This window comes from Anolis sagrei, chromosome X, assembly GCF_037176765.1.
Source record: "Anolis sagrei isolate rAnoSag1 chromosome X, rAnoSag1.mat, whole genome shotgun sequence".
Lineage (NCBI taxonomy): Eukaryota > Metazoa > Chordata > Lepidosauria > Squamata > Dactyloidae > Anolis > Anolis sagrei.
Genome location: NC_090034.1, coordinates 3,829,851 through 3,854,698, shown reverse-complemented (window position 1 = coordinate 3,854,698; position 24,848 = coordinate 3,829,851). Strand labels below are relative to the sequence as shown.

The following is a 24,848-nucleotide window of genomic DNA, read 5'->3' as shown; positions in this document are numbered from 1 at the left end:
AGCAGCTCAGTGCTTTAACCCACTGCGCCACCGGGCACAATTCAAACATATAACATTATCAATAAGACAACATACAATTAAAAACTATGGGAAGGCCAAATGTAAAAATTAGAATTGGAAATAGTGCTGAGGCATGGACGAAAAGGTGAATAGTGGCGTTTGTGGAAAGACATACGAGCAGACCTAAAAATATAAAGTGCTTTGGAGGGACAAAGTGCTATAGGATCATTATTCCGGGAAGGCACACTGGAACAACTACGTCTTCAAGCTCCTCCGCAAGACTGCCAAAGTTGGGGCCTGCCTGATGTCTCTAGGGAGTGAGTTCCAGAGTCGAGGGGCCACCACCAAAAAGGCTCTCTCCCTCGTCTCCACCACTGAACTCCACCAATGATGGAATTGGGCCAAACTTCCCTCACAGAACCCCCATGACCAACGGAAAATACTGTGTTTACTGTATTGTCGACGGCTTTCATGGGTTGTTTCACTGGGTTGTTGTAGGTTTTTCGGGCTATATGGCCATGTTCTAGAGGCATTTTTTCCTGACGTTTCGCCTGCATCTATGGCAAGCATCTTCAGAGGTAGTGAGGTCTGTTGGAACTAGGAAAAAGGGTTTATATATCTGTGGAATGACCAGGGTGGGACAAAGGACTCTTGTCTGTTGGAGCTAGGGGTGACCACCTTGATTAGCATTTCATAGAATCATAGAATCCAAGAGTTGGAAGAGACCTCATGGACAATCATCCAGTCCAACCCCATTCTGCCAAGAAGCAGGAATATTGCATTCAAATCACCCCTGACAGATGGCCATCCAGCCTCTGCTTAAAAGCTTCCAAAGAAGGAGCCTCCACCACACTCTGGGGCAGAGAGTTCCACTGCTGAACGGCTCTCACAGTCAGGAAGTTCTTCCTAATTTGATGGCCTGGCAGTGCCTGGAGCAATCTTTTGTTGAGAGGTGATTAGATGTCCTTGTTTGTTCCCTCTCTGTTGTTGTGCTGTTCTAATTTTAGAGTTTTTTAAAAAATATTGGTAGCCAGATTTTGTTTTCTGATGGTCTTTGGCGCCCCCTCTGACACCCCCTGGCGACCCCTCCAGGGGCCCTGACCCCCAGATTGAGAAACACTGGCCTGGAAGAATCCTCCACCTTGTGCAACTGTGGTGCAGAACAAACAACTCAGTGGATTGCTGTGAGATTTCCAGCAGCATTCTCTCCTGACGTTTCACCCACATTTATGGCAGGAATCCTCAGAGGTTGTGAGGTCTGTTGGTGGAGGATTCTTCCAGGCCAGTGTTTCTCAATCTGGGGGTCAGGGCCCCTGGAGGGGTCGCCAGGGGGTGTCAGAGGGGGCGCCAAAGACCATCAGAAAACAAAATCTGGCTACCAATATTTTTTAAAAAAACTATGCAAGTAGAGTTTATATATCTGTGGAATAATATCCAGGGAGGGAGAAGGAACTCTTGTGAGCTTGAGGCCAGTGTGAATGTTGCCATTAGAATTGAATTTGATTAGCATTGATTAGCAGTGTTGCTCCATTAGCATTGAATTTGTTTAGCATTGAATGGCCTTGCAGTTTCAAAGCCTTGCTGGTTGCTGCCTGGGGGAACCCTGTGTTGGGAGGTGTTCGCTGGCCGTGATTGTTTCCTGTCTGGAATTCCTGTTATCTGAGTGTTCCTCTTTAATTGTGTTGTTGTTCATTCGTTCAGTCGTCTCCGACTCTTCGTGACCTCATGGACCAGCCCACGCCAGAGCTCCCTGTCGGCCGTCACCACCCCCAGCTCCTTCAAGGTCAGTCCAGTCACTTCAAGGATGCCATCCATCCATCTTTCCCTTGGTCGGCCCCTCTTCCTTTTGCTTTCCACTTTCCCCAGCATCATTGTCTTCTCTAGGCTTTGCTGTCTCCTCATGATGTGGTCAAAGGACTTCAGCTTTGTCTCTAGTCTCCTTCCCTCCAGTGAGCTTTAGTCGGGCTTTCTTTCCTGGAGGATGGACGGGTTGGATCTTCTCGCAGTCCAAGGCACTCTCAGGACTTTCCTCCAACACCACAGCTCAAAAGCATCGATCTTCCTTCGCTCAGCCTTCCCTAAGGTCCAGCTCTCACATCCGTAGGTGACTACAGGGAAGACCATGGCTTGGACTAGGCAATGGATCTTTGTTGCCAGTCTGATGTCTCTACTCTTCACTATTTTATCAAGAAGGAAGCGTCTTCTGATTTCCTGGCCACAGTCTGCGTCTGCACTCATCTTTGCGCCTAGAAATACAAACCCTGTCACGGCCTCCACATTTTCTCCCTCTGTTTTCCAGTTGTCAATCATTCTTGTTGCCATGATCTTGGTTTTTTTGACGTTTAGCTGCAACCCGGCTTTTGCGCTTTCTTCTTTCACCTTGGTTTGAAGGCTCCTCGGCTCCTCCTCGCTTTCGGCCATCAGAGTGGTGTCATCTGCATATCTGAGGTTGTGAATGTTTCTTCCAGCAATTTTCACCCCAGCTTTGCATTCCTCAAGCCCCGCACATCCTCGCATGATGTGTTCTGCATACACGTTAAAAAGGTTGGGTGAGAGGATGCAGCCTTGCCGGACGCCTTTCCCAATCTTGAACCCGTCTCCTGTTCCGTGGTCAGTTCTGACTGTGGCTCCTTGGTCCTTGTACAGATTCCTCAGGAGAGAGGGAAGGGGGCTTGGGATGCCCATCCCACCAAGAACTTGCCACAATTTATGATGATCCACACAGTCCAAGGCTTTAGAAGAATCAATGAAGCAGAAGTAGATGTTTCTCTGGAACTCCCTGCCTTTCTCCATTCTCCAGCGGATATTGGCAATCTGGTCTCTGGTTCCTCTGCCTTTTCTCAACCCAGCTTGAACGTCTGGCAACTCTCGCTCCATGTCTTGCTGGAGTCTTCTTCCTTGCAGGATCTTGAGCATTACCTTCCTGGCATGAGGAGAAATAAGGGCCACTGTACGGAAGTTTGAGCAGTCTTTCGCATTTCCCTTTTTTGGTATGGGGATATAAGTTGATTTTTTCCAGTCTGATGGCCATTCTTGTGTTTTCCATATTTGCTGGCAAATGGCATGCATCACCTTGACAGCATCATCTTTTAAGATTTTGAACAGTTCAGCTGGGATCCCGTCGTCTCCTGCTGCCTTGTTGTTAGCAATGCTTCTTAAGGCCCATTCCACCTCACTCCTCAGGATGTCTGGTTCTAATTCATTCACCACACCGTCAAAACTATCCTCGATATTATTATCCTTCCTATACAGATCTTCTGTATAGTCTCGCCACCTTCTCTTGATCTCTTCAGCTTCTGTTAGGTCCTTGCCAGCAGTTCAGCTAGGATCCCGTCGTCTCCTGCTGCCTTGTTGTTAGCAATGCTTCTTAAGGTCCATTCCACCTCACTCCTCAGGATGTCTGGTTCTAATTCATTCACCACACCGTCAAAACTATCCTCGATATTATTATCCCTCCTATACAGATCTTCTGTATAGTCTCGCCACCTTCTCTTGATCTCTTCAGCTTCTGTTAGGTCCTTGCCAGCAGTTCAGCTAGGATCCCGTCGTCTCCTGCTGCCTTGTTGTTAGCAATGCTTCTTAAGGCCCATTCAACCTCACTCCTCAGGATGTCTGGTTCTAATTCATTCACCACACCGTCAAAACTATCCTCGATATTATTATCCTTCCTATACAGATCTTCTGTATAGTCTCGCCACCTTCTCTTGATCTCTTCAGCTTCTGTTAGGTCCTTGCCAGCAGTTCAGCTAGGATCTCGTCATCTCCTGCTGCCTTGTTGTTAGCAATGCTTCTTAAGGCCCATTCAACCTCACTCCTCAGGATGTCTGGTTCTAATTCATTCACCACACCATCAAAACTATCCTCGATATTATTATCCTTCCTATACAGATCTTCTGTATAGTCTCGCCACCTTCTCTTGATCTCTTCAGCTTCTGTTAGGTCCTTGCCAGCAGTTCAGCTAGGATCTCGTCATCTCCTGCTGCCTTGTTGTTAGCAATGCTTCTTAAGGCCCATTCCACCTCACTCCTCAGGATGTCTGGTTCTAATTCATTCACCACACCGTCAAAACTATCCTCGATATTATTATCCTTCCTATACAGATCTTCTGTATAGTCTCGCCACCTTCTCTTGATCTCTTCAGCTTCTGTTAGGTCCTTGCCAGCAGTTCAGCTAGGATCCCGTCGTCTCCTGCTGCCTTGTTGTTAGCAATGCTTCTTAAGGCCCATTCAACCTCACTCCTCAGGATGTCTGGTTCTAATTCATTCACCACACCATCAAAACTATCCTCGATATTATTATCCTTCCTATACAGATCTTCTGTATAGTCTCGCCACCTTCTCTTGATCTCTTCAGCTTCTGTTAGGTCCTTGCCAGCAGTTCAGCTAGGATCTCGTCATCTCCTGCTGCCTTGTTGTTAGCAATGCTTCTTAAGGCCCATTCCACCTCACTCCTCAGGATGTCTGGTTCTAATTCATTCACCACACCGTCAAAACTATCCTCGATATTATTATCCTTCCTATACAGATCTTCTGTATAGTCTCGCCACCTTCTCTTGATCTCTTCAGCTTCTGTTAGGTCCTTGCCAGCAGTTCAGCTAGGATCCCGTCGTCTCCTGCTGCCTTGTTGTTAGCAATGCTTCTTAAGGTCCATTCCACCTCACTCCTCAGGATGTCTGGTTCTAATTCATTCACCACACCGTCAAAACTATCCTCGATATTGTTATCCTTCCTGTACAGATCTTTAATTATTGTCCTAATTTTAGAATTTTTTTAATATTGGTAGTGAAGTTTTGTTCATTTTCATTGTTTCCTCCTTTCTGTTGAAATTGTCCACCTGCTTCTTGTGGATTCCAGTGGCTTCTCTGTGTTCTCCAATAAGAGTATGTTGTGTCCAGGTGGGTTCTTCAAGTCTTCTGCTGATCTGTATGCTTGCCCACCAATCCCTGCCTCATAAGCAGCGTGGGAACTACATTACCCAGAAGGAGTCGCGCGGGCTCTTTGGGAGGCCTTCCTCCGCCTCCTCCGCAAAGCACCCTGGGGCTTGGAGTCCGGGCCTTTCCCGCACGCGGGCCGGCCTCCTTCCTTTCGGCGCTGGCTCCGCCCCCTTGAGGACTACATTTCCCGTCGTGCGCCGGGGGGCGTCCCCTCCTTTCTCCCACACGGCGGAGGCATTTGCCAAGATGGCGGCCTGGGGACGGAGGCGCGCGGGGCCCGGCAGCGCAGGCAGCGGAGGCGCCGCGGCGGGAGGCGCCCTCGCCGCCCGGGAGAGGTGAGCCCCGCACGGACAGGCCCCCCAGGCCTCCGCCCGGCCCTCCCCGGGACCTGTAGGCCTCAATGGGGCTGGGGGGACAAAGGGGACGAGGCCTCAAGGGGGGGAAGAAGGCCTCAAACAAGGCCTCAGATTGTGGACGAGGCCTCAAATGCGGGGAAAGCTCTCAAACAAGGCTCCAAACTGGGGAGAAGGCCTCAAATTGTGGACAAGGCCTCAAACTTAGGGCAAGGTCCCAAACGGGGGAGAAGGCCTCAAACAAGGCCCCAAACTTAGGGCAAGGCCTCAGATGGTGGGCAAGCACTCAAACAAGGCCTCAGATGAGGGAGAAGACCTCAAACAAGGCTTCAAACTTAGGGCAAGGCCTCAAATGGGGGACAAGTTCCCAAACTGGGGAGAAGGCTTCAAACAAGGCCTCAAATTGTGGGCAAGGCCTCAAATGGGGGACAAGGCCCCAAACAAGGCCAGAAACGGGGGACAAGGCCGCACACAAGGCCTCAAACTTAGGGCAAGGTCTCAAATGGGGGACAAGGTCCCAAACTGGGGAGAAGGCCTCAAATTATGGACAAGACCTCAAACTTAGGGCAAGGCCTCAAATGGGGGAGAAGCCCCTAAACAAGACCTCAAACGGGGGAGATGGCCTCAAACAAGGCCTCAAACTTAGGGCAAGGCCTCAAATGGGGGACAAGCCCCTAAACAAGGCTTCAAACGGGGGACAAGCCCTCAAATGGGGGAGAAGGCCTCAAACTTAGGGCAAGGCCTCAAATGGGGGACATGCCCTCAAACAAGGTCCTAAACTGGAGAGAAGGCCTCAAACAGGGCCTCAGGTTTAGGGCAGGGCCTCAAATAGAGGGACAAGCCCTCAAACAAGGCCCCAAACTGGAGAGAAGGCCTCACACTTAAGGCAAGGCCTCAAATGGGGGGAGAAGCCCTCAAACGGGGGGACAAGGCCTCAAATTGTGGACAAGCCCTCAAACAAGGCCTCAGACGGGGGGCTAAGCCCCAAATGAGGGGCAAGGCCTCAAACGGGGGGAGGCCTCAAATGGGGGACAAGCCCCCAAACAAGGCCTCAGACGGGGGGGGCAAGACCTCAAACTTAGAGCAAGGTCTCAAATGGGACAAGGCCTCAAACTTAGGGCAAGGTCCCAAACGGGGGAGAAGCCCTCAAACAAGGTCCCAAACGAGGGAAAATGCCTCAGACTTAAGGCAAGGCCTTAAATGGGGGACAAGCCCTCAAACAAGGCCTCAAATGGGGGAGAAGGCCTCTAACTTAGGGCAAGGCCTCAAATGGGGGACAAGCCCTCAAACGGCCTTAAATGGGGGAGAAGGCCTCAAACTTGGGGCAAGGCCTCAAATGGGGGACAAGCCTTCAAACAAGGTCCCAAACTGGGGAGAAGACCTCAAACAAGGCCTCAAATTGTGGGCAAGGTCTCAAATGGGGGACAATGTCTCAAACTTAGGGCAAGGCCTCAAATGGGGGACAAACCCTCAGACAAGGCCTCAAATGGTGGGCAAGATCTCAAACAAGGCTTCAAACGGGGGAGAAGGCCTCAAACTTAGGGCAAGGTCTCAAATGGGGGGGCAAGGCCCCAGACGGGGGGCAAGGCCCCAAATGAGGGGAAATGCCTCAAATAGAGGACAAGGCCTCAAACAGAGGCAAGGCCTCAGATGGGAGAAACAGGGCAAGGTCTCGAATGGGGACAAGCGCTCAGACAAGGCCTCGAATGTGGGAGGAATGGGGTGCAAGGCCTCAAATGGGGGAGAAATGGGGGGCAAGGCCCCAGGCCTCAAACCGGCCCTCCTCGGGGCCTGAAGGCCTCAACGGGGCTGGAGGGACAAAGGGAGAAGGCCTCAAACTGGGGGCGAGGTTTTGTAGTTAATTTAAGATGAAGCACATATTTGGAAAACACGCACACACAGGGTTGCTGTGAGTTTTTTGGGCTGTGTGGCCACATTCCAGTAGCATTCTCTCCTAACGTTTCACCTGCATCTGTGGCTAATGCTATCTTCAGAGGTGATTCCGATCTTGGAAGCCTTCAACAAAATATATATTCATATAGACTACCTGGAACGCCTAGTCCAGCCCCAATCTGGGTACACATTTTGGGAAAACACGTATACATTATTATTTCCCATACTTGTACCCCACCCTTTTCACCACACAGGAGGACTAAGGGCGGCCTCACAACCGGCAACAATTCGATGCCCAATGAACAAACAGATTCTTAAAAAAATCATAATTACAATAAAACATACATTGTTAAAACAGCAATTAAAATCGTGTAAGTTCGAAATCATAGTTTGGAATCATACACATACATACTATAATTCCCGTTAATATTTGAGAAGGCAAAGCGAATAAGGAATGGAAGAGACTGACTGGGGAGATGCTTTGTGATGTGTATTTAATTTTGGAAAATATGTGTATGTGTATTATAATTTCAGAATTGTAAGCAATTAAAGGGTTATATATTTATGAGAGGGTGGAAGGGATAAGGAGTGGGCTACCCTTTGGATAATATCTTTGGGAAGGTGCTTAGAGATGTTTAATTTAATGGTGCATACATTTTTTGGAAAAAGAATTGCTGTCTATGTGTCTAACCCAGAATTATAGGCAGTTGAAGGTATATACGTTCTGGGACCCCTTAAATGTGCTATATGTTTATTATATAAACATAAATGAATGGAAAAGATCAAAGGGGAATAAGGAGTGAGCCATCTCTTGAATAATAATAATAACAAAAATAACAACTTTATTTATATCCCACCACCATCACTGAAAGGGACTCAGGGCACACATAAGTGCCACAACACATAAAATACAGTCAAATATATCAACATCAGTATCAACATCAGTAACAACACAATATCAAAGCATCAACAACACCTAAACTACACCCACAAAAGTAAAACCCACTCAATTTAAACAAGACACTCAGTAAAACACAGCAGTGTCTGTGTGGGAGTGTTTTGAAATATATGTTTAATTTAATGGTGCATATATTTTGGGGAGAGTATTGCTATCTAACTATGTGTCTAAAGTTATAGATTAAATGTATATGCATTTTTGGACATCCTTCCTAAATGCATTATACATTTGCAAAACAATGTGCATTGAAATACAGTGGGTTTTTATAAGGAGTGGAGGGCATGCCGTGGAGTTTGTGTATGGGGTTGGAGGGTATACATGGTGTGCCCCATTCCCAAATGGATGCATCCTTTAAGAGTTAGCAGTTTCTCTGATGAGTATTTGAAGGCTCATGAAAGTACAACCTTTCTTCTTGAAGAAGAAAAGTTGTACTTAACAAATTGTAAGCCACCTTGAGTCCCCTTCGGGGTCGAGAAAAGCGAGTTATAAATGAAGTAAATAATGAAATGTATTGTCGAAGGCTTTCATGGCCGGAATCACTGGGTTGTTGTAGGCTTTTTCGGGCTCACTGAGGAAGCTTGCCATAGATGCAGGCGAAACATCAGGAGAGAATGCCTCTAGAACGTGGCCATATAGCCCGAAAAAACCTACAATAACCATAGTGAGGTCTGTTGGAACTAGGAAAATGGGTTTATATATCTGTGGAATGACCAAGGTGGGACAAAGAACTCTTTGTCTGTTGGAGCTAGGTGTGAATGTTTCAACTGACCACCTTGATTAGCATTTGATGGCCTGGCAGTGCCTGGGGCAGTCTTTTGTTGGGAGGTGATTAGATGTCCTTGGGTATCTAATGTATATATAAAATGGCTGCTATGGGCGAGAAGAGAAGTAGCAGGCATTTGGTGTCATCCCACACATGGGTTAGGGAGGAGTTTAGCAAAGACCTTGAGGCTGAAGGACTTGGAAGAGTGATTTTCTCTTAAAGGACTGGGAATGACATTCAAAGCAGAAGGGATAAAGAGGGGTGAGGAAGGGAACAAAGAACAGAACTGGTGCAAGGAAGGATTGTGATTTTAAGGTACTTCTGGGGTGGGTGGGGGATGGGGAGACCAGCTTTGGGTCTTTGCAGCCCATAATTGATTTTCCTGAAGCCATCAGTGCGTGAAGTTTGTGCCTGGGTTGAGTCCGGAGTCACCTCACATCGCACAAGAGAGAAAACAAAACAGTGTGGACTTGGTTGTTGTAGGTTTTTCCGGGCTATATGGCCATGTTCTGGAGGCAATTTTTCTTCTGACGTTTCGCCTGCATCTATGGCAAGCATCCTCAGAGGTAGTGAGGTCTGTTGGAAGTAGGAAAAATGGGTTCATATATCTGTGGAATGACCAGGGTGGGACAAAGGACTCTTGTCTGCTGGAGCTAGGTGGGAATGTTTCAGCTGATCACCTTGATTAGCATTCTATGGCTTGGAAGTGCCTGGGGGGAATCTTTTGTCGAGAGTGATTTTTTATGCCTGTTTGTTTCCCCTCTGTTGTTTTGCTGTTGTAATTTTAGAGTTTTTTAATACTGGTAGCCAGATTTTGTTCATTTTCATGGTTTCTTCCTTTCTGTTGAAATTGTCCACATGCTTGTGGATTTCAGTGGCTTCTCTGTGTAGTCTGACATGGTGGTTGCGAGAGTGGTCCAGCACTTCTGTGTTCTCAAATAATATGCTGTGTCCAGGTTGGTTCATCAGGTGCTCTGCTATGGCTGATTTCTCTGTTTGGAGTAGTTTACAGTGCCTTTCATGTTCCCAAGTCATGTGTGGACTTGACTGTCTGTTGATATATCTGATGTTGGGATAGCAAAGGCACCCCAGGCAAAGGAAGGTCATTCTCCAGAGTGATCCTTGACTCAAAGCAGGCATGAGCAAACTTCGGCCCTCCCTCCAGGTGTTTTGGACTTCAACTTCCACAATTCCCAACATCTGGTAGAGAAGGAACCTTTCACACTTCCCAGATGTTAGGCGTAGAGTTGCAGAGCTGCTTCTCCGGAGTCTATAATGCCCTTGGATGTGCTTAACGTCTATTTTTGAGCACTGCAAATGTTTTCCCCCAAAGACCTCTCTCTGTCCGTGCACAGCTGTTTGAGCTGGTTGAGTGACTTGTGTTTTTAGGGCGTTGATTCATTGTTCTGAATTTGGAAGGTACGCGTAGAGAGCTGGTACTGGATTAATCTGATGCCTGTTGGCTTTGGCGGTTTCCTTCCTTTGGCCCATTCTGTGTCACTTGGCTTTTGTAAGAGAATGGGATGAAGTTTATTTATTTATCGTGTCATCCGCAACCAGAACATTGCATTACATTTCTAACAGAACAAAACAAACAAACAGATAGAAAAAAAACCCACAAATTTTGCAAGCTTGGTAGCTGATTAAATGTCCTTTGACCAGTATCTGGCCACTTGGAGTGCCTCTGGTGTTGCCTTAAGGAGGTCCTCCCTTGTGCATCATGTGGCAGGGCTCAGGTTGCATTGCAGCAGGTGGTCAGTGGTTTGCTCCTCTCCACACTCGCATGTCGTGGATTCCACTTTGTGGCCCCATTTCTTAAGATTGGCTCTGCATCTTGTGGTGCCAGAGCGCAGTCTGTTCAGCACCTTCGAAGTCGCCCAGTCCTCTGTGTGCCCAGGGGGGAGTCTCTCATCTGGTATCACCCACGGATTGAGATTCTGGGTTTGAGCCTGCCACTTTTGGACTCTCACTTGCTGAGGTGTTCCAGTGAGTGCCTCTGTAGATCTTAGAAAACTATTTCTAGATTTAAGTCGTTGACGTGCTGGCTGATACCCAAACAGGGGATGGGTTAGAGATGTCTCTGCCTTGCTCCTTTCACTATTGGCTGCTACTTCCCGGAGGATGTCAGGTGGTGACAGAATTGGGGCAAACTTCCCACATTGAGCCCCCATGACCAACAGAAAATACTTAAGGTCATCCATTTCAACTCCCTTCACCAGGGCAAGAAAACGTAATCAAAGCCCTCCTGACAAAGAGCTATCCAGCCATAGATATAGATAGATATGATTCACACACAGAGAGATATAGTATCATAGATTTGAAAGGGACCCCTACAGAAGGACAGTGATATGTTGCATATTCTAGAGTAGGCCAACCAGACAGTCTCCACATCAACACTGACAAAGAAACTAAAATTATAACAGCACAACAACAGAGAGGAAACAAACAAGCACATCCAATCACCTCTCAACAAAAGTTTGCTCTAGGCACTGTCAGGCCATTATATGCTAATCAAGGTGGTCGGTTGAAACATTCACACCTCGCTCCAGCAGACAAGAGTCCTTTGTCTCACCCTGGTCATTCCACAGATATATAAACCCTTTTTCCTAGTTCCAACAGACCTCACTAGCTCTGAGGATGCTTGCCATAGATGCAGGCGAAACGTCAGGAGAGAATGCCTCTAGACCATGGCCATATAGCCCGAAAAAACCTACAACAACCCAGCAAGGAATACTGTTTACCCACAAGCATAAAGACATTACATATATTAGAAACCAACACTTTCTAATTACTTTATTTTCCAGGTCAGCAGACTGGGCCACAGCAACGCGTGGCAGGGGAAGGCTAGCTTGTTTCATAAAGATCAAGTAGACAGAACATATTGTAAAGAACAAAAATAACTTTCTGGCCTTGCATCACACATTTTAGTGCAAATATGAAGGCACAACTAGTGTTCAATTCATGTCTGATTGAAAGTCTTTTAAGCTGGGTTTTGAGTGATTGCAAAAGTACCATTAGTGTGATGTAAATACTACAAGTGGAAGAATAAACTTTTAAAATAAACGTTGAGTCCAAAGAGGCTTGAATGAAACCGGTCTGTACTTGTAAAAGAGTTTCAGCTTTTCAATTATAAGGATGTAATGCACTTAATTGCTGCACTACATCATAGTAAATGGAGTACCTGTAGTTTCCTAAACCTGGATCAATAGCCTATCAAGTTACAAGGCTATCAGGGTAATCTCTGTAACAGGACAAGGGTCAATAGAAATGATTTATAGAGCACATAGTGTAGGAAGTTGATGTATATAGTTGGTGAGTGAAGTGAGTCTGTACAAACAGAACACAGTGCATGTGAAACATGATCCCTATTATGGATTAGTTGCAAAGCATGGTGGTAAACCATGGTGTAGAACGGGGTTGCTAGTCTCAGTTTCATCAACCACAGTTGAAAGTTGATCTTGGTACGAGTGGACGTGCTCACAAGAGGTTTAGTTCTGAACTATGATTTGGGTTTTTAAGAAGGGTAAAAGCAACAAACCATTCTTAGTATTAACCATAGGCTCTGCCGAGAGTATCAGGATTTAAAAACTGCTATATGCCTCCTGGGGATATTGAAGATTATCCCTGTTTTTCTAAATACAATAGCGATCATAGGTGTAACTATTGCTTGCACACAGTTGATAGAGGAAGTTCTGGTTTTATCCAGTAAAGTGCATTCAGATCTCTTGAATATATAGTTCAGTGTTTCTCAACCTTCCAATTGGGTTGTTGTAGGCTTTTCGGACTATATGGCCATGTTCTAGAAGCATTCTCTCCTGATGTTTCGCCTGCATCTATGGCAAGCATCCTCAGGTTGTGCCGAAGACAAGAGTGATTCCAGGCATGAAAGTCTTCGACAACCTGCCAATTTCCGCAACCCGTTAATATAAATATAATATAATGGTTTTAATTGTGTCATGTTTATTGTTAATGTTTACTGTTTTATTTTTATTTACTGCTGTATTGTTGTTGTCTTTTATTGTTGTATTGGGTCTCGGCCTATTGTAAGCCGCACCGAGTCCTTTCGGAGATGGTAGCGGGGTATAAATAAAGGATTATTATTATTATTATTTCTCATGTTGTGATGATGCCGCAGCGATAAAATTATTTTCATTGCTACTTATTTTTGCTACTGTTATGAGTCGTAATGTAAATATCTGATATGCAGGATATATTTTCATTCAATGGACCAAATTTGGGATACACCCTCTGGGTGTAGGTGAACTACAACTCCCAAACTCAAGGTCAATGCCCACCAAGCCATTCTAGTGTTTTCTGTTGGTCATGGGAGTCCTGTGTTCCACGTTTCGTTCAGTTCCATCATTAGTGGAGTTCAGAATGCTCTTTGATTGTAAGTAAACTATCAATCTCAGCAACTAAAATTCCCAAATTACAAAATCAATTGTTTTGAGTGATGGTCACTTGTTGGCCTGATTTTGTCCAAATTTGGTGTCAATTTGTCCAGTAGTTTTTGAGTTATATTAATCCCACAAACGGACATTACATTTTATTTATATAGATAAATAAAAAGGTGTAATATCTTGGCAGGCATGATGGGGCATGTCGTTTATAAAAATGATGCTGAGGTTGGAGTTTCAGCACATCACCTTTTATGTATAATCACAAAAACATGACAGCCTCATCCTCTGATCGCTTCTTTGTGTGAAATATCATTTACACATTCAACGCAGGGCCCCAATTTGGGCAGGCTTCATAATGGTGAAAGCTTGCAGCCTTTCCATTATGGGTGAAATTCTGCCATGCCTGATCACATTCTTCACTCTATTGTTTCCCCTCTGCTTTCTCTTTTAGCCTGGCTTTGCATCGCAGGGCGGATATTGATGGGCTGACAATGGCCAAATGCATGGATAGATGCTGGGATGAGGGGTGCTTGCTGCTCTCTGGTCTGAGCCCCACTTCCCAGTTTATTGTTTCCGCATGGAGCTTTCCCAGGCAATTGTCTACAGATTTAGACACACTGAATTCTTTTACTCTAGTTCAGTGTTTCTCAACCTTCCTAACGTCACAACCCCTTAATACAGTTCCTCATGTTGTGGTGACCCCCAACCATACAATTAATTTCGTGGCTATTTCATAACTCCAATTTGCAGCCTGGACACAGCAGATTATTTGAGAACACAGAAATGCTGGACCGCACCAACAACCACCATGTCAGGCTACACAGAGAAGCCATTGAAGTCCACAAGAAGCATGTGGACAATTTCAACAGAAAGGAAGAGACCATGAAAATGAACAAAATCTGGCTACCAATATTAAAAAAACTCTAAAATTACAACAGCAAAACAGCAGAGAAGAAACAACCAGGCACATCTTAACACCTCTCAACAGGGGATTTTCCCAGGCTCAGCCAGGCCTTCAAATGCTAATGAAGGTGATCAGTTGAAACATTCACACCTAGCTCCAGCAGAGAAGAGCTCTTTGCCCCACCCCAGCCATTCCACAGATATATAAACCCATTGTCCTAATTCCAACAGACCTCACTACCTCTGAGGATGCTTGCCATAGATGCAGGCGAAACGTCAGGAGAAATGCCTCTAAAACATGGCCCTATAGCCCGAAAAAACCCACAAGAACCTAGTGATTCCAGCCATGAAAGCCTTCGACAATACAATAAACTCCAATTTTGCTATCATTATCAGTCGTAATATAAATATCTGATATGCGGGATGCATATTCATTCACTGGACCAAATTTACCCGATACGCCCAAATTTGAATAGCAGTGGGGTTGGGGGGGATTGATTTCGTCATTTGGGAGTTGTAGTTGCTGGGATTTATAGTTCACCTACAATCAAAGAACTCCACCAACTATGGAATTGAACCAAACTTGGCACACAGAACTCCCATGACCATCAGAAAATACTGGAAGGGTTTGGTGGGGATTGACCTTGAGTTTGGGAGCTGTAGTTCACCTACATCCAGAGGCCATCCAGTCCCTTCATCAGGGCAAGAAAATATAAAGTCCTCCTGACAAAGAGCCATCCAGCCATAGATAGATAGATAGATAGATAGATAGATAGATAGAGAGTTGTAGTTGCTGGGATTTATAGTTCACCTACAATCAAAGAACTCCACCAACTATGGAATTGAACTAAACTTGGCACACAGAACTCCCATGACCATCAGAAAATACTGGAAGGGATTTGGTGGGGATTGACCTTAAGTTTGGGAGTTGTAGTTCACCGATATCCAGAGAGCACTGTGGGCTCAAACAATGATGGATCTGGACCAAATTTGGTACGGATACTCAGTATGCCCAAATGTTAACACTGATGGGGCTTGGGGAAAATAGACTTCGACATTTGGGAGTTGTAGATACTGGGATTTATAGTTCACCCACAATGAAATAGCATGCTGAACCCCACCAACGATAGAATTGGACCAAACTTTCCACACAGAACCCCCATGACCAACAGAAAATACTATGTTTTCTGATGGTCTTTGGTGACCCCTCTAACACCTCCTCGTGACCCCCACAGGGGTCCCGACCCCCAGGTTGAGAAACACTGCTCTAGTTGATGCTTAAATGTTTTATATGGAGGGGTACAAAAGCATTTGAGGCTGGAATATTCAGTTGCAGGTTGTGCCAGGCAGCATGAACGTATAATGTTTGGTTACAGCTCCGTCTTGAGACAAGGTGGTCCAACTCTTTAGTGCAGTGGGCAGCTGGAATGTGTCTACATGCCAGGGTTTAGGGAATTCCTCCAATAGGTTGTTGAATTATACCAGGGAGGTCCCAGGAATAAGAGCTCACACCCTTACAAAAGCAACCGAAAAGTCTGTATAGCCTTGGTTTGCAGTTTGAGCAATGAATCACATAATCCTAGAGTTGGAAGAGACCTCAAGGGCCATCCAGTCTGACCCCATTCTGCCAAGAAGCAGGAATACTGTATTCAAAGTAACCCTTACAGATGGCCATCCAACCTCTGGGTTGTTGTAGGTTTTTTCGATCTATATGGCCATCTAGAACGAGGCATTCTCTCCTGATGTTTCACCTATGGCAAGCATCCTCAGAGGTTGTGAGGTCTGTTGGAACTAGGAAAAAGGATACACCTTGTATGCCTTGCTCCAGCAGACAAGAGTCCTTTGTCCCACCCTGGTCATTCCACAGATATATAAACCCTTTCTCCTAGTTCCAACAGACCTCACTACCTGTGAGGATGCTTGCCATAGATGCAGGTGAAACGTCAGGAGAGAATGCCTCTAGGACCGTGATGGTGAACCTATGACATGCGTGTCAGCACTGACACACATGGGTATTTTTTATGACAAGCAGCCACATACAGCCGCATACAGAGAAGTACACCTTATAAGAGCCAATCTAATTCCATCCTTAAATTTGTAAAAGGCTCTACAAATTTAACATCTGCATGTTTGAGTATTGTTCACTCCATAACTCAGCATGGAAAATACAGTTATTATAGTTATTTAAACTATAAATATTGGAAAATTACATTTATTTTTTCTCGAAATTGACACTCCACCCTAGTCAGGTTTTTGGCAAATTTTGACACACCAAGCTCAAAAGGTTGCCCATCACTGCTCTAGGACATGGCCATATAGCCCGAGAAAACCTACAACAACCCATTTAAATCACCCCTGACAGATGGCCATCCAGCCTCTGTTTAAAAGCTTCCAAAGAAGGAGCCTCCACCACACTCCAAGGAAGAGAGTTCCACTGCTGAACGGCTCTCACAGTCAGGAAGTTCTTCCTCATGTTCAGATGGAATATCCTCTCTTGTAGTTTGAAGCCATTGTTCCCTTGCGTCCTAGTCTCCAGGGCAGCAGAAAACAAGCTTGCTCCCTCCTCTTTGACTTTTTCTCACATATTTATACATGGCTATCATGTCTCCCTGCTCATTGGATGGAAGAATAGTAGAGGCCAAGATGAAGTCCTTTGGCCACATCATGTCAAGAAAGGAAAGTTTAGAGAAGACAATTATGTTGGGGGAAAATGGAAGGAAAAAGGAAGAGGGGCCGACCAAGGGCAAGATGGATGGATGGTATCCTTGAAGTGACTGGATTGACCTTGAAGGAGCTGGGGGTGGTGACGACCAACAGGGAGCTCTGGAGTGGACTGGTCCATGAAGTCACGAAGAGTTGGAAACAACTGAACGAATGAACAACAACAACATCATGTCTCCTCTCAGCCTTCTCTTCTTAAGGCTAAACATGCCCAGCTCCTTAAACCGCTCCTCATAGGGCTTGTTCTCCAGACCCTTGATCATCTGGACACTTTCCAGCTTATCTCTCTCTCTCTTGAATTGTGGTGCCCAGAATTGGGCACAATATTCCAGGTAAAGTGGTCTAACCAAGGCGGAATAGAGCATGGGGAGCATGACTTCCCTAGATCTAGACACTAGGCTCCTCTTGATGCGGGCCAAAATCCCATTGGCTTTTTTTGCCGCCGCATCACATTCCTGGCTCATGTTTAACTTGTTGTCCACAAGGACCTCAAGATCTTTTTCACACGTCCTGCTCTTGAGCCAGGTCTCGTCCCCCATTCTGTATCTTTGCGTTTCATTTTTTCTGCCTAAGTGGAGTATCTCGCATTTGTCCCTGTTGAACTTCATTTTGTTAGTTTTGACCCATCTCTCTAATCTGTCAAGATGCTTCCTTTTAACAATGGATCCACACAACTATGATTTAAATGGTGCTGAGAGATGACTGCTGTGGCAGGATTTGTCTATGACAGTGTTTCTCAACCTGGAGGTCGGGACCCCTGAGGGGGTCGCGAGGGGGTGTCAGAGGGGTCGCCAAAGACCATAAGAAAACACAGTATTTTCTGATGGTCATGGGGATTCCATGTGGGAAGTTTGAGCCAATTCTATTGTTGGTGGAGTTCAGAATGTTCTTTGATTGTAATGAACTATAAATCCCAGCAACTACAACTCCCAAATGTCAAGATCTATTTTCCCTGGACTCCACCAGTGTTCACATTTGGGCATATTGAGTATTCATGCCAAGTTTGTTCCAGATCCACCATTGCATGAGTCCACAGTGCTCTCTGGATATAGGTGAACTACAACTCCCAAACTCAAGGTCAATGCCCATCAAACCCTTCCAGTGTTTTCCATTGGTCATGGGAGCCAAGTTTGGTTCAAATCCATCGCTGGTGGAGTTCGGAATGCTCTTTGATTATAAGTGAACTATAAATCCTAGCAACTACAACTCCCAAATTACAAAATCAATCCTCCCCCAACCCCACTAGCATTCACATTTGGGTGTATTGGGTATTTGTGCCCAGTTTGGTCCAGTGAATGAAAATGCAACCTGCATATCAGATATTTACATTATGATTTATAACTGTAGTAAAATGACTATTATGAAGTAGCAATGAAAACAATATTATGGTTGGGGGTCACCACCACATGGGGGACTGTATTAAGGGGTCACGCAATTAGGAAAGTTGAGAACCACTGGTCTATGATAACGTGCATTTGCAGTTGTGTGTCTACAGAGAGCCAGCATAGGTTTGAGCATTGGACTACAACACTGGAGTTGTTGTTGTTGTTCATTCGTTCAGTCGTCTCCGACTCTTCGTGACCTCATGGACCAGTCCACGCCAGAGCTCCCTGTCGGCCGTCACCACCCCCAGCTCCTTCAAGGTCAGTCCAGTCACTTCAAGGATGCCATCCATCCATCTTGCCCTTGGTCGGCCCCTCTTCCTTTTGCCTTCCACTTTCCCCAGCATCATTCCCTTCTCTAGGCTTTGCTGTCTCCTCATGATGTGGCCAAAGGACTTCAACTTTGTCTCTAGTCTCCTTCCCTCCAGTGAGCAGTCGGGCTTTCTTTCCTGGAGGATGGACTGGTTGGATCTTCTCGCAGTCCAAGGCACTCTCAGCACTTTCCTCCAACACCACAGCTCAAAAGCATCTCTCTTCCTTCACTCAGCCTTCCCTAAGGTCCAGCTCTCACATCCGTAGGTGACTACAGGGAAGACCATGGCTTGGACTAGGCAATGGATCTTGGTTGCCAGTCTGATGTCTCTACTCTTTACTATTTTATTGAGACTGGACATTGCTCTCCTCCCAAGAAGGAAGCGTCTTCTGATTTCCTGGCCACAGTCTGCATCTGCCGTAATCTTTGCGCCTAGAAATACAAACCCTGTCACGGCCTCCACATTTTCTCCCTCTATTTTCCAGTTGTCAATCATTCTTGTTGCCATAATCTTGGTTTTTTTGACAGCACTGGAGACCAAGGTTCAAATCCTCAGTTAGCCATGGAAACCCACTGGCTGAGCTTGGGCAAGGCTTTGATGAGAGGCCTTTGTGTGTTTTGCTGCAGCGCTAATGTTCACACTGTCTCTCCCCATGTCACTGATGCAAGCATTATTCCAGACGGTTGTTGAACCAACTCTGCACACACAAAGCTTCCCTTTGTTTGGGGTTGAGGGGCTCTGGAAAGTGAATGTGCAGCACACCCAGCTGCTCCAAAGCTTTGTTCCCATCCTGTCACAAACAAAGGTGTCCTTTGGCTGTTTGGTGTCCCTCAGGATCTGGAAAAAGCTCTCCCCGAACATGGTGACTGAAATGTGCTAAGCTGATTATCAGCATTGTGTCCCGAGTCCAATGCTGGCAGAGTGCGCCCCTCTTTTCGTGGCAGCAAGAGGGATTTTGAAACCCTATGTTTAAGCATTTGTTCCTTGTGATTTGTTGAATGAAAGACCCCTCTTTTGGTTTTCAGGCTTGAGACTCCTTAAACCAGACACAGACGTTTCCCAGAATAGAATGTGGCCCATCTTGCATAATTATCTCACTTGTCCATTTATTAATATTTCAATCAAATGTGTGATGATTTCTCTCGCTGCTTCAGAATCCTAATTCTCAGTTTTTCCTTCTCCCTTACCATCTGTGTGCTTGGGAGCCTGTTTCTAAATACACCTCTCACATAAAATGAACATACACAATTCGATTCAGTATTTGTTTTTTGTTTTGACCCATAGAACAGCTTATAATTATGACTTGCCTGTTAAAATAAACAGAATATGTTTTTTTCCAAGCATGGCATGTAGACTTGGGTGGAAGGAATGCAGTGTTTTCTGCAGTTTCTGCAGTTTTGGAGAAAATACCTTGTCCTTCATGCTGCGTTTTCTTCTATAGTAGTGGTTCTCGACCTTCCTAATGCTGCGACCCCTTAATACAGTTCCTCATGTTGTGGTGACCCCCAACCATAAAATTATTTTCATTGCTACTTCATAATTGTAATGTTGCTCCTGTTATGATTCGTAATGTCAATATCTGATATGCAGGTTGTATTTTCATTCATTGAACCAAATTTGGCACAAGAGGAGAGGAGATTCCATCTGAACATTAGGAAGAACTTCCTGACTGTGAGAGCCGTTCAGCAGTGGAACTCTCTGCCCCAGAATGTGGTGGAGGCTCCTTCTTTGGAGGCTTTTAAGCAGAGGCTGGATGGCCATTTGTCAGGGGTGATTTGAATGCAATATTCCTGCTTCTTGGCAGGGGGTTGGACTGGATGGCCCATGAGGTCTCTTCCAACTCTTTGATTCTATGATTCTATGATTCTATGAAATGCCCGATAGGCCCAAATTTGAATACTGGTGGGGTTGGGGGGCATGGGGGGGGGGATTTGTCATTTGGGAGTTGTAGTTGATGGGATTTATAGTTCACCTACAATCAAAGAGCATTTTGAACTCCACTAATGATGAAATTGAACTAAACTTGGCATGCAGATGCCTGGCTTGAGAGCAGTATATGTGAAAAAGATCTTGGAGTCCTCGTGGACAACAAGTTAAACATGAGTCAACAATGTGATGTGGCGGCAAAAAAAGCCAATGGGATTTTGGCCTGCATCAAGAGGAGCATAGTGTCTAGATCTAGAGAAGTCATGCTCCCCATGCTCTATTCTGCTCTGGTTAGACCACACCTGGAATATTGTGTCCAATTCTGGGCACCACAATTCAAGAGAGATATTGACTCTAAGCTGGAATGTGTCCAGAGGAGGGTGACTAAAATGATCAAGGGTCTGGAGAACAAGCCTTATGAGGAGTGGCTTAAGGAGCTGGGCATGTTTAGCATGAAGAAGAGAAGGCTGAGAGGAGACATGATAGCCATGTATAAATATGTGCGAGGAAGCCACAGGGAGGAGGGAGCAAGCTTGTTTTCTGCTTCCTTGGAGACTAGGACGCGGAACAATGGCTTCAAACTACAAGAGAGGAGATTCTGAACATGAGGAAGAACTTCCTGACTGTGAGAGCTGTTCAGCAGTGGAACTCTCTGCCCCGGAGTGTGGTGGAGGCTCCTCCTTTGGAAGCTTTTAAACAGAGGCTGGATGGCCATCTGTCAGGGGTGATTTGAATGAAATATTCCTGCTTCTTGGCAGAATGGGGTTGGACTGGATGGCCCAGGAGGTCTCTTCCAACTCTTTGATTCTATGATTCTATGACCTTGGGTTTTGGAGTTGTAGTTCACCTACATCTACAGAGTGCTGTGGACTCAAACAATGATGGATCTGGACCAAATTGGCACAAATACTCCATATGTCCAAATATAAACACAGATGGAGTTTTGGGCGTGGGCATGAGCCAGGTGAGGGGGCTTTGTGCGAGGCCAGGAACGATCATCAACATAGATTAAACTCTCTGTCCCTTCTGGCATTGGTTAGTCATTTGTGTCAATGTTAAATATGGATGGAGCAAGCATGCTCCGCTGAGGGAGGCCAATGAGAGACTCCCTCCTGGGCACACAGGCCGCTCTTCTGTTTTTGCCCTGAAACTCAACAAAAAAGCTCCTGTTTTGTGGCAGATTTCCTATGAAGCGGGTGAGGTGGTAGTCCTTTGTGATATTAATTTCCCTGTAATAGGCAGCAAGAGTACCTAAAACTTCAGAGTCCTTCTGTTCAACCATTTCAAAGTTCCCTGCTTGAGCAGTGATTGCACGATCGTCAGCATAGATGAGACACTCTCTCTCTTCTGGCATGGGTTGGTCATTTGGTCATTCGAACAGGCGTTTGAATAGGCAGTGCAATGAATTACAATGAATTATAGGAAATCAGTACAACGGATGACGAGCTTGGATTATGATTTTAGTTATGAGACGCCAGTGAGTTGTTTATTGATGGTTATTGATGTTAATTGCTTATTGTATTATTGTGTTAATTGTCTTTTAAATGGCTGTACGATGTTTGTATTGAATTTTTTTTGCCGCTACTTGTTGTTAACCGCTCTGAGTCGCCTAATTGGCTGAGAAGAGCGGTATACAAATAAAGTAAATAAATAAATAATAAATTTGTGTAGATGTTAAATATGGATGGAGTAAGCACACTTCGCTGAGGCAGGCCGATGAGAGACTCCCTCCTGGGCACACAGGCTGTTCTTCTGTTTTTGCCCTGAAACTCAACAAAAAAGCTCCTGTTTTGTAGCAGATTTCCTATGAAGCGGGTGAGGTGGTGGTCCTTTGTGATATTAATTTCCCTATAATGGGCAGCAAGAGTACCTAAAACTTCAGAGTGCTTCTGTTCAACCATTTCAAAGTTCCCTGCTTGAGCAGTGATTGCATGATCGTCAGCATAGATGAGACTCTCTTTATCTTCTGGCATTGGTTGGTCATTTGTGTAGATGTTAAATATGGATGTAGCAAGCACACTCCGCTGAGGGAGGCCAATGAGAGACTCCCTCCTGGGCACACAGGCCGTTCTTCTGTTTTTGCCCTGAAACTCAACAAAAAAGCTCCTGTTTTGTAGCAGATTTCCTATGAAGCAGGTGAGGTGGTGATATTAAGGTTGGGAACCATTGTTCTAAGTCTTGCCTGCTTCTGTTATCCTCTCCTCCTTTTTGTACTGATGCTTTGAGAGAAAAAGACCCAAGAGAGCCAGGAGTGCTCCAAAAGCACAATTAAAACTTGTGCGCCAGCTGCGCCCGTACCTTGGGAAGTCAGATCTGGCCACGGTGGTCCACGCTCTTGTCACATCCCGGTTGGATTACTGCAACGCACTCTACGTGGGGTTTCCTTTGAAGACTGCTCGGAAACTACAATTAGTCCAGCGAGAAGCAGCCAAATTGCTCACCGGGGCGTCATACAGGGAGCATACCACCCCCCTGTTATGCCAGCTCCACTGGCTGCCGATCCAATTCCGAGCACAATTCAAAGTGCTGGTTTTAACCTACAAAACCCTATACGGTTCCGGCCCAGTGTATTTGTCCGAACGGATCTCCCTCTACGTCCCACCTCGGAGTTTAAGATCATCTGGGGAGGCCCTGCTCTCGACCCCGCCTCTATCTCAAGCGAGGCTGGCGGGGACGAGGAGCAGGGCCTTCTCGGTGGTGGCCCCTCACCTATGGAACTCACTCCCCGGGGAGATCAGATCAGCGACCTCCCTTCTGTCGTTCAGAAAAAAACTGAAGACCTGGATCTGTGACCAAGCTTTTGGACATTCTGGCAGCTAAAATAAGGACCCATTGATGAGCAGGAATTGTTGGAATGAATGGACATTTCGGAACTCTGAATTTCACTGTGCATGAAATTGTTTTTATTATATTATGTAGTGATATGTTTTAATGCTGCTAAATGTTTATACTGTTTTATATATACTGTTTTATATATGACAGGCATCGAAGTTGTGCCTTTGTTTGTAAGCCGCCCTGAGTCCCCCCTCGGGGGTGAGAAGGGCGGGGTATAAGTAACTGCAATAAATAAATAAATAAATAAATTCTGAGTAGAGTCGCGGAGGTTGAGTCCCCAAAGCCTTGAGTAACGCTCACCTTTTGTCCCAACAGGGCCAGCCTCTCTGCCACGGACTGTTACATCGTCCACGAGATCTACAACGGGGAGAACGCTCAGGACCAGTTTGAGTACGAGCTGGAGCAAGCCTTGGAGGCCCAGTACAAATACATTGTGATTGAGCCGACGCGCATTGGCGACGAGACGGCCCGCTGGATCACGGTGGGGAACTGCCTGCACAAGACGTCGGTGCTGGCGGGCACGGCCTGCCTGTTCACCCCGCTGGCCCTCCCGGCCGATTACTCCCATTACATCTCGGTGCCGGCGGGCGTGCTGAGCATAGCCTGCTGCACCCTGTACGGGATCTCCTGGCAGTTCGACCCCTGTTGCAAGTACCAAGTGGAGTACAACGCCTACAAACTCTCTCGCCTGCCGCTGCATACGCTCACCTCCTCCACCCCCGTGGTCCTGGTGCGGAAGGACGACCTGCACAGAAAGAGACTGCACAATACGATAGCCCTGGCGGCCCTGGCGTACTGTGTAAAGAAGATTTATGAACTCTACGCGGTATGATTGCGGCGGGCAGGGGAAGGAGACACCGCCTGCAAAGACAGAACAAAACAAAACAAAAACAAGTGTGTTCAGGACTCCCACAGCTCACGCTCGCTCGGCGCTTCCTCTTGAAGTGGGAAAAGCAGCCCGGTTGACCCACAGATAAATATATATATTTTCTCCCCCTTCTTTTGGGTTATTTTCTAAAATAAACCACACGTCACTGGGTGCATCAAGGGATATATTTTTTTCCAGTTCTTTTCCTACACCTCGGGCGTGGATCTGCAGTGAAACGGGACGCTGTGGGAGCCAAAGTCAGCCGTGGAATGTCAATGGAAGGAAGCGATACACAGGAGGGCAGAGAAGCGGTGTTAGCTTATTATTATTTTTTTCCTTTTTTGAGAAAACCTTTTAAGTATATTGTTTAATTGTATTTTACAGAAGCAGCTCAAAATATCACTGACCATTCATTAAAGGACGAGAATTTCAAAACGCCTGCTTTCTTTGGGGTGCCGGCACTCACTTGTGGGCTCATGAGCTTCACGAAAAGCTCTTCTTAACAACTCTGGTTGAGACTGCAGTTAGGGTTCACCTCTTGAAGGGTTTGGGTTCCTAATCTTTGCTTACTTACTTTATTTACTTAGGCGATCCCTCGC

The 24,848-nt window shown here is 46.0% G+C and overlaps 1 protein-coding gene across 1 annotated transcript; it reads left to right on the top strand.

The window, feature by feature from the left end:
* The first annotated feature begins 5,144 nt into the window (after nt 1–5,144).
* On the top strand, nt 5,145–24,684 carry LOC132781574 (transmembrane protein 11, mitochondrial). The gene is made up of 2 exons (XM_067460643.1): nt 5,145–5,268; nt 23,697–24,684. The coding sequence occupies exons 1-2, from the start codon at nt 5,180–5,182 to the stop codon at nt 24,211–24,213; spliced, it is 606 nt and encodes a 201-aa protein (XP_067316744.1). The 5' UTR covers nt 5,145–5,179; the 3' UTR covers nt 24,214–24,684.
* Nucleotides 24,685–24,848: the final 164 nt, after the last annotated feature.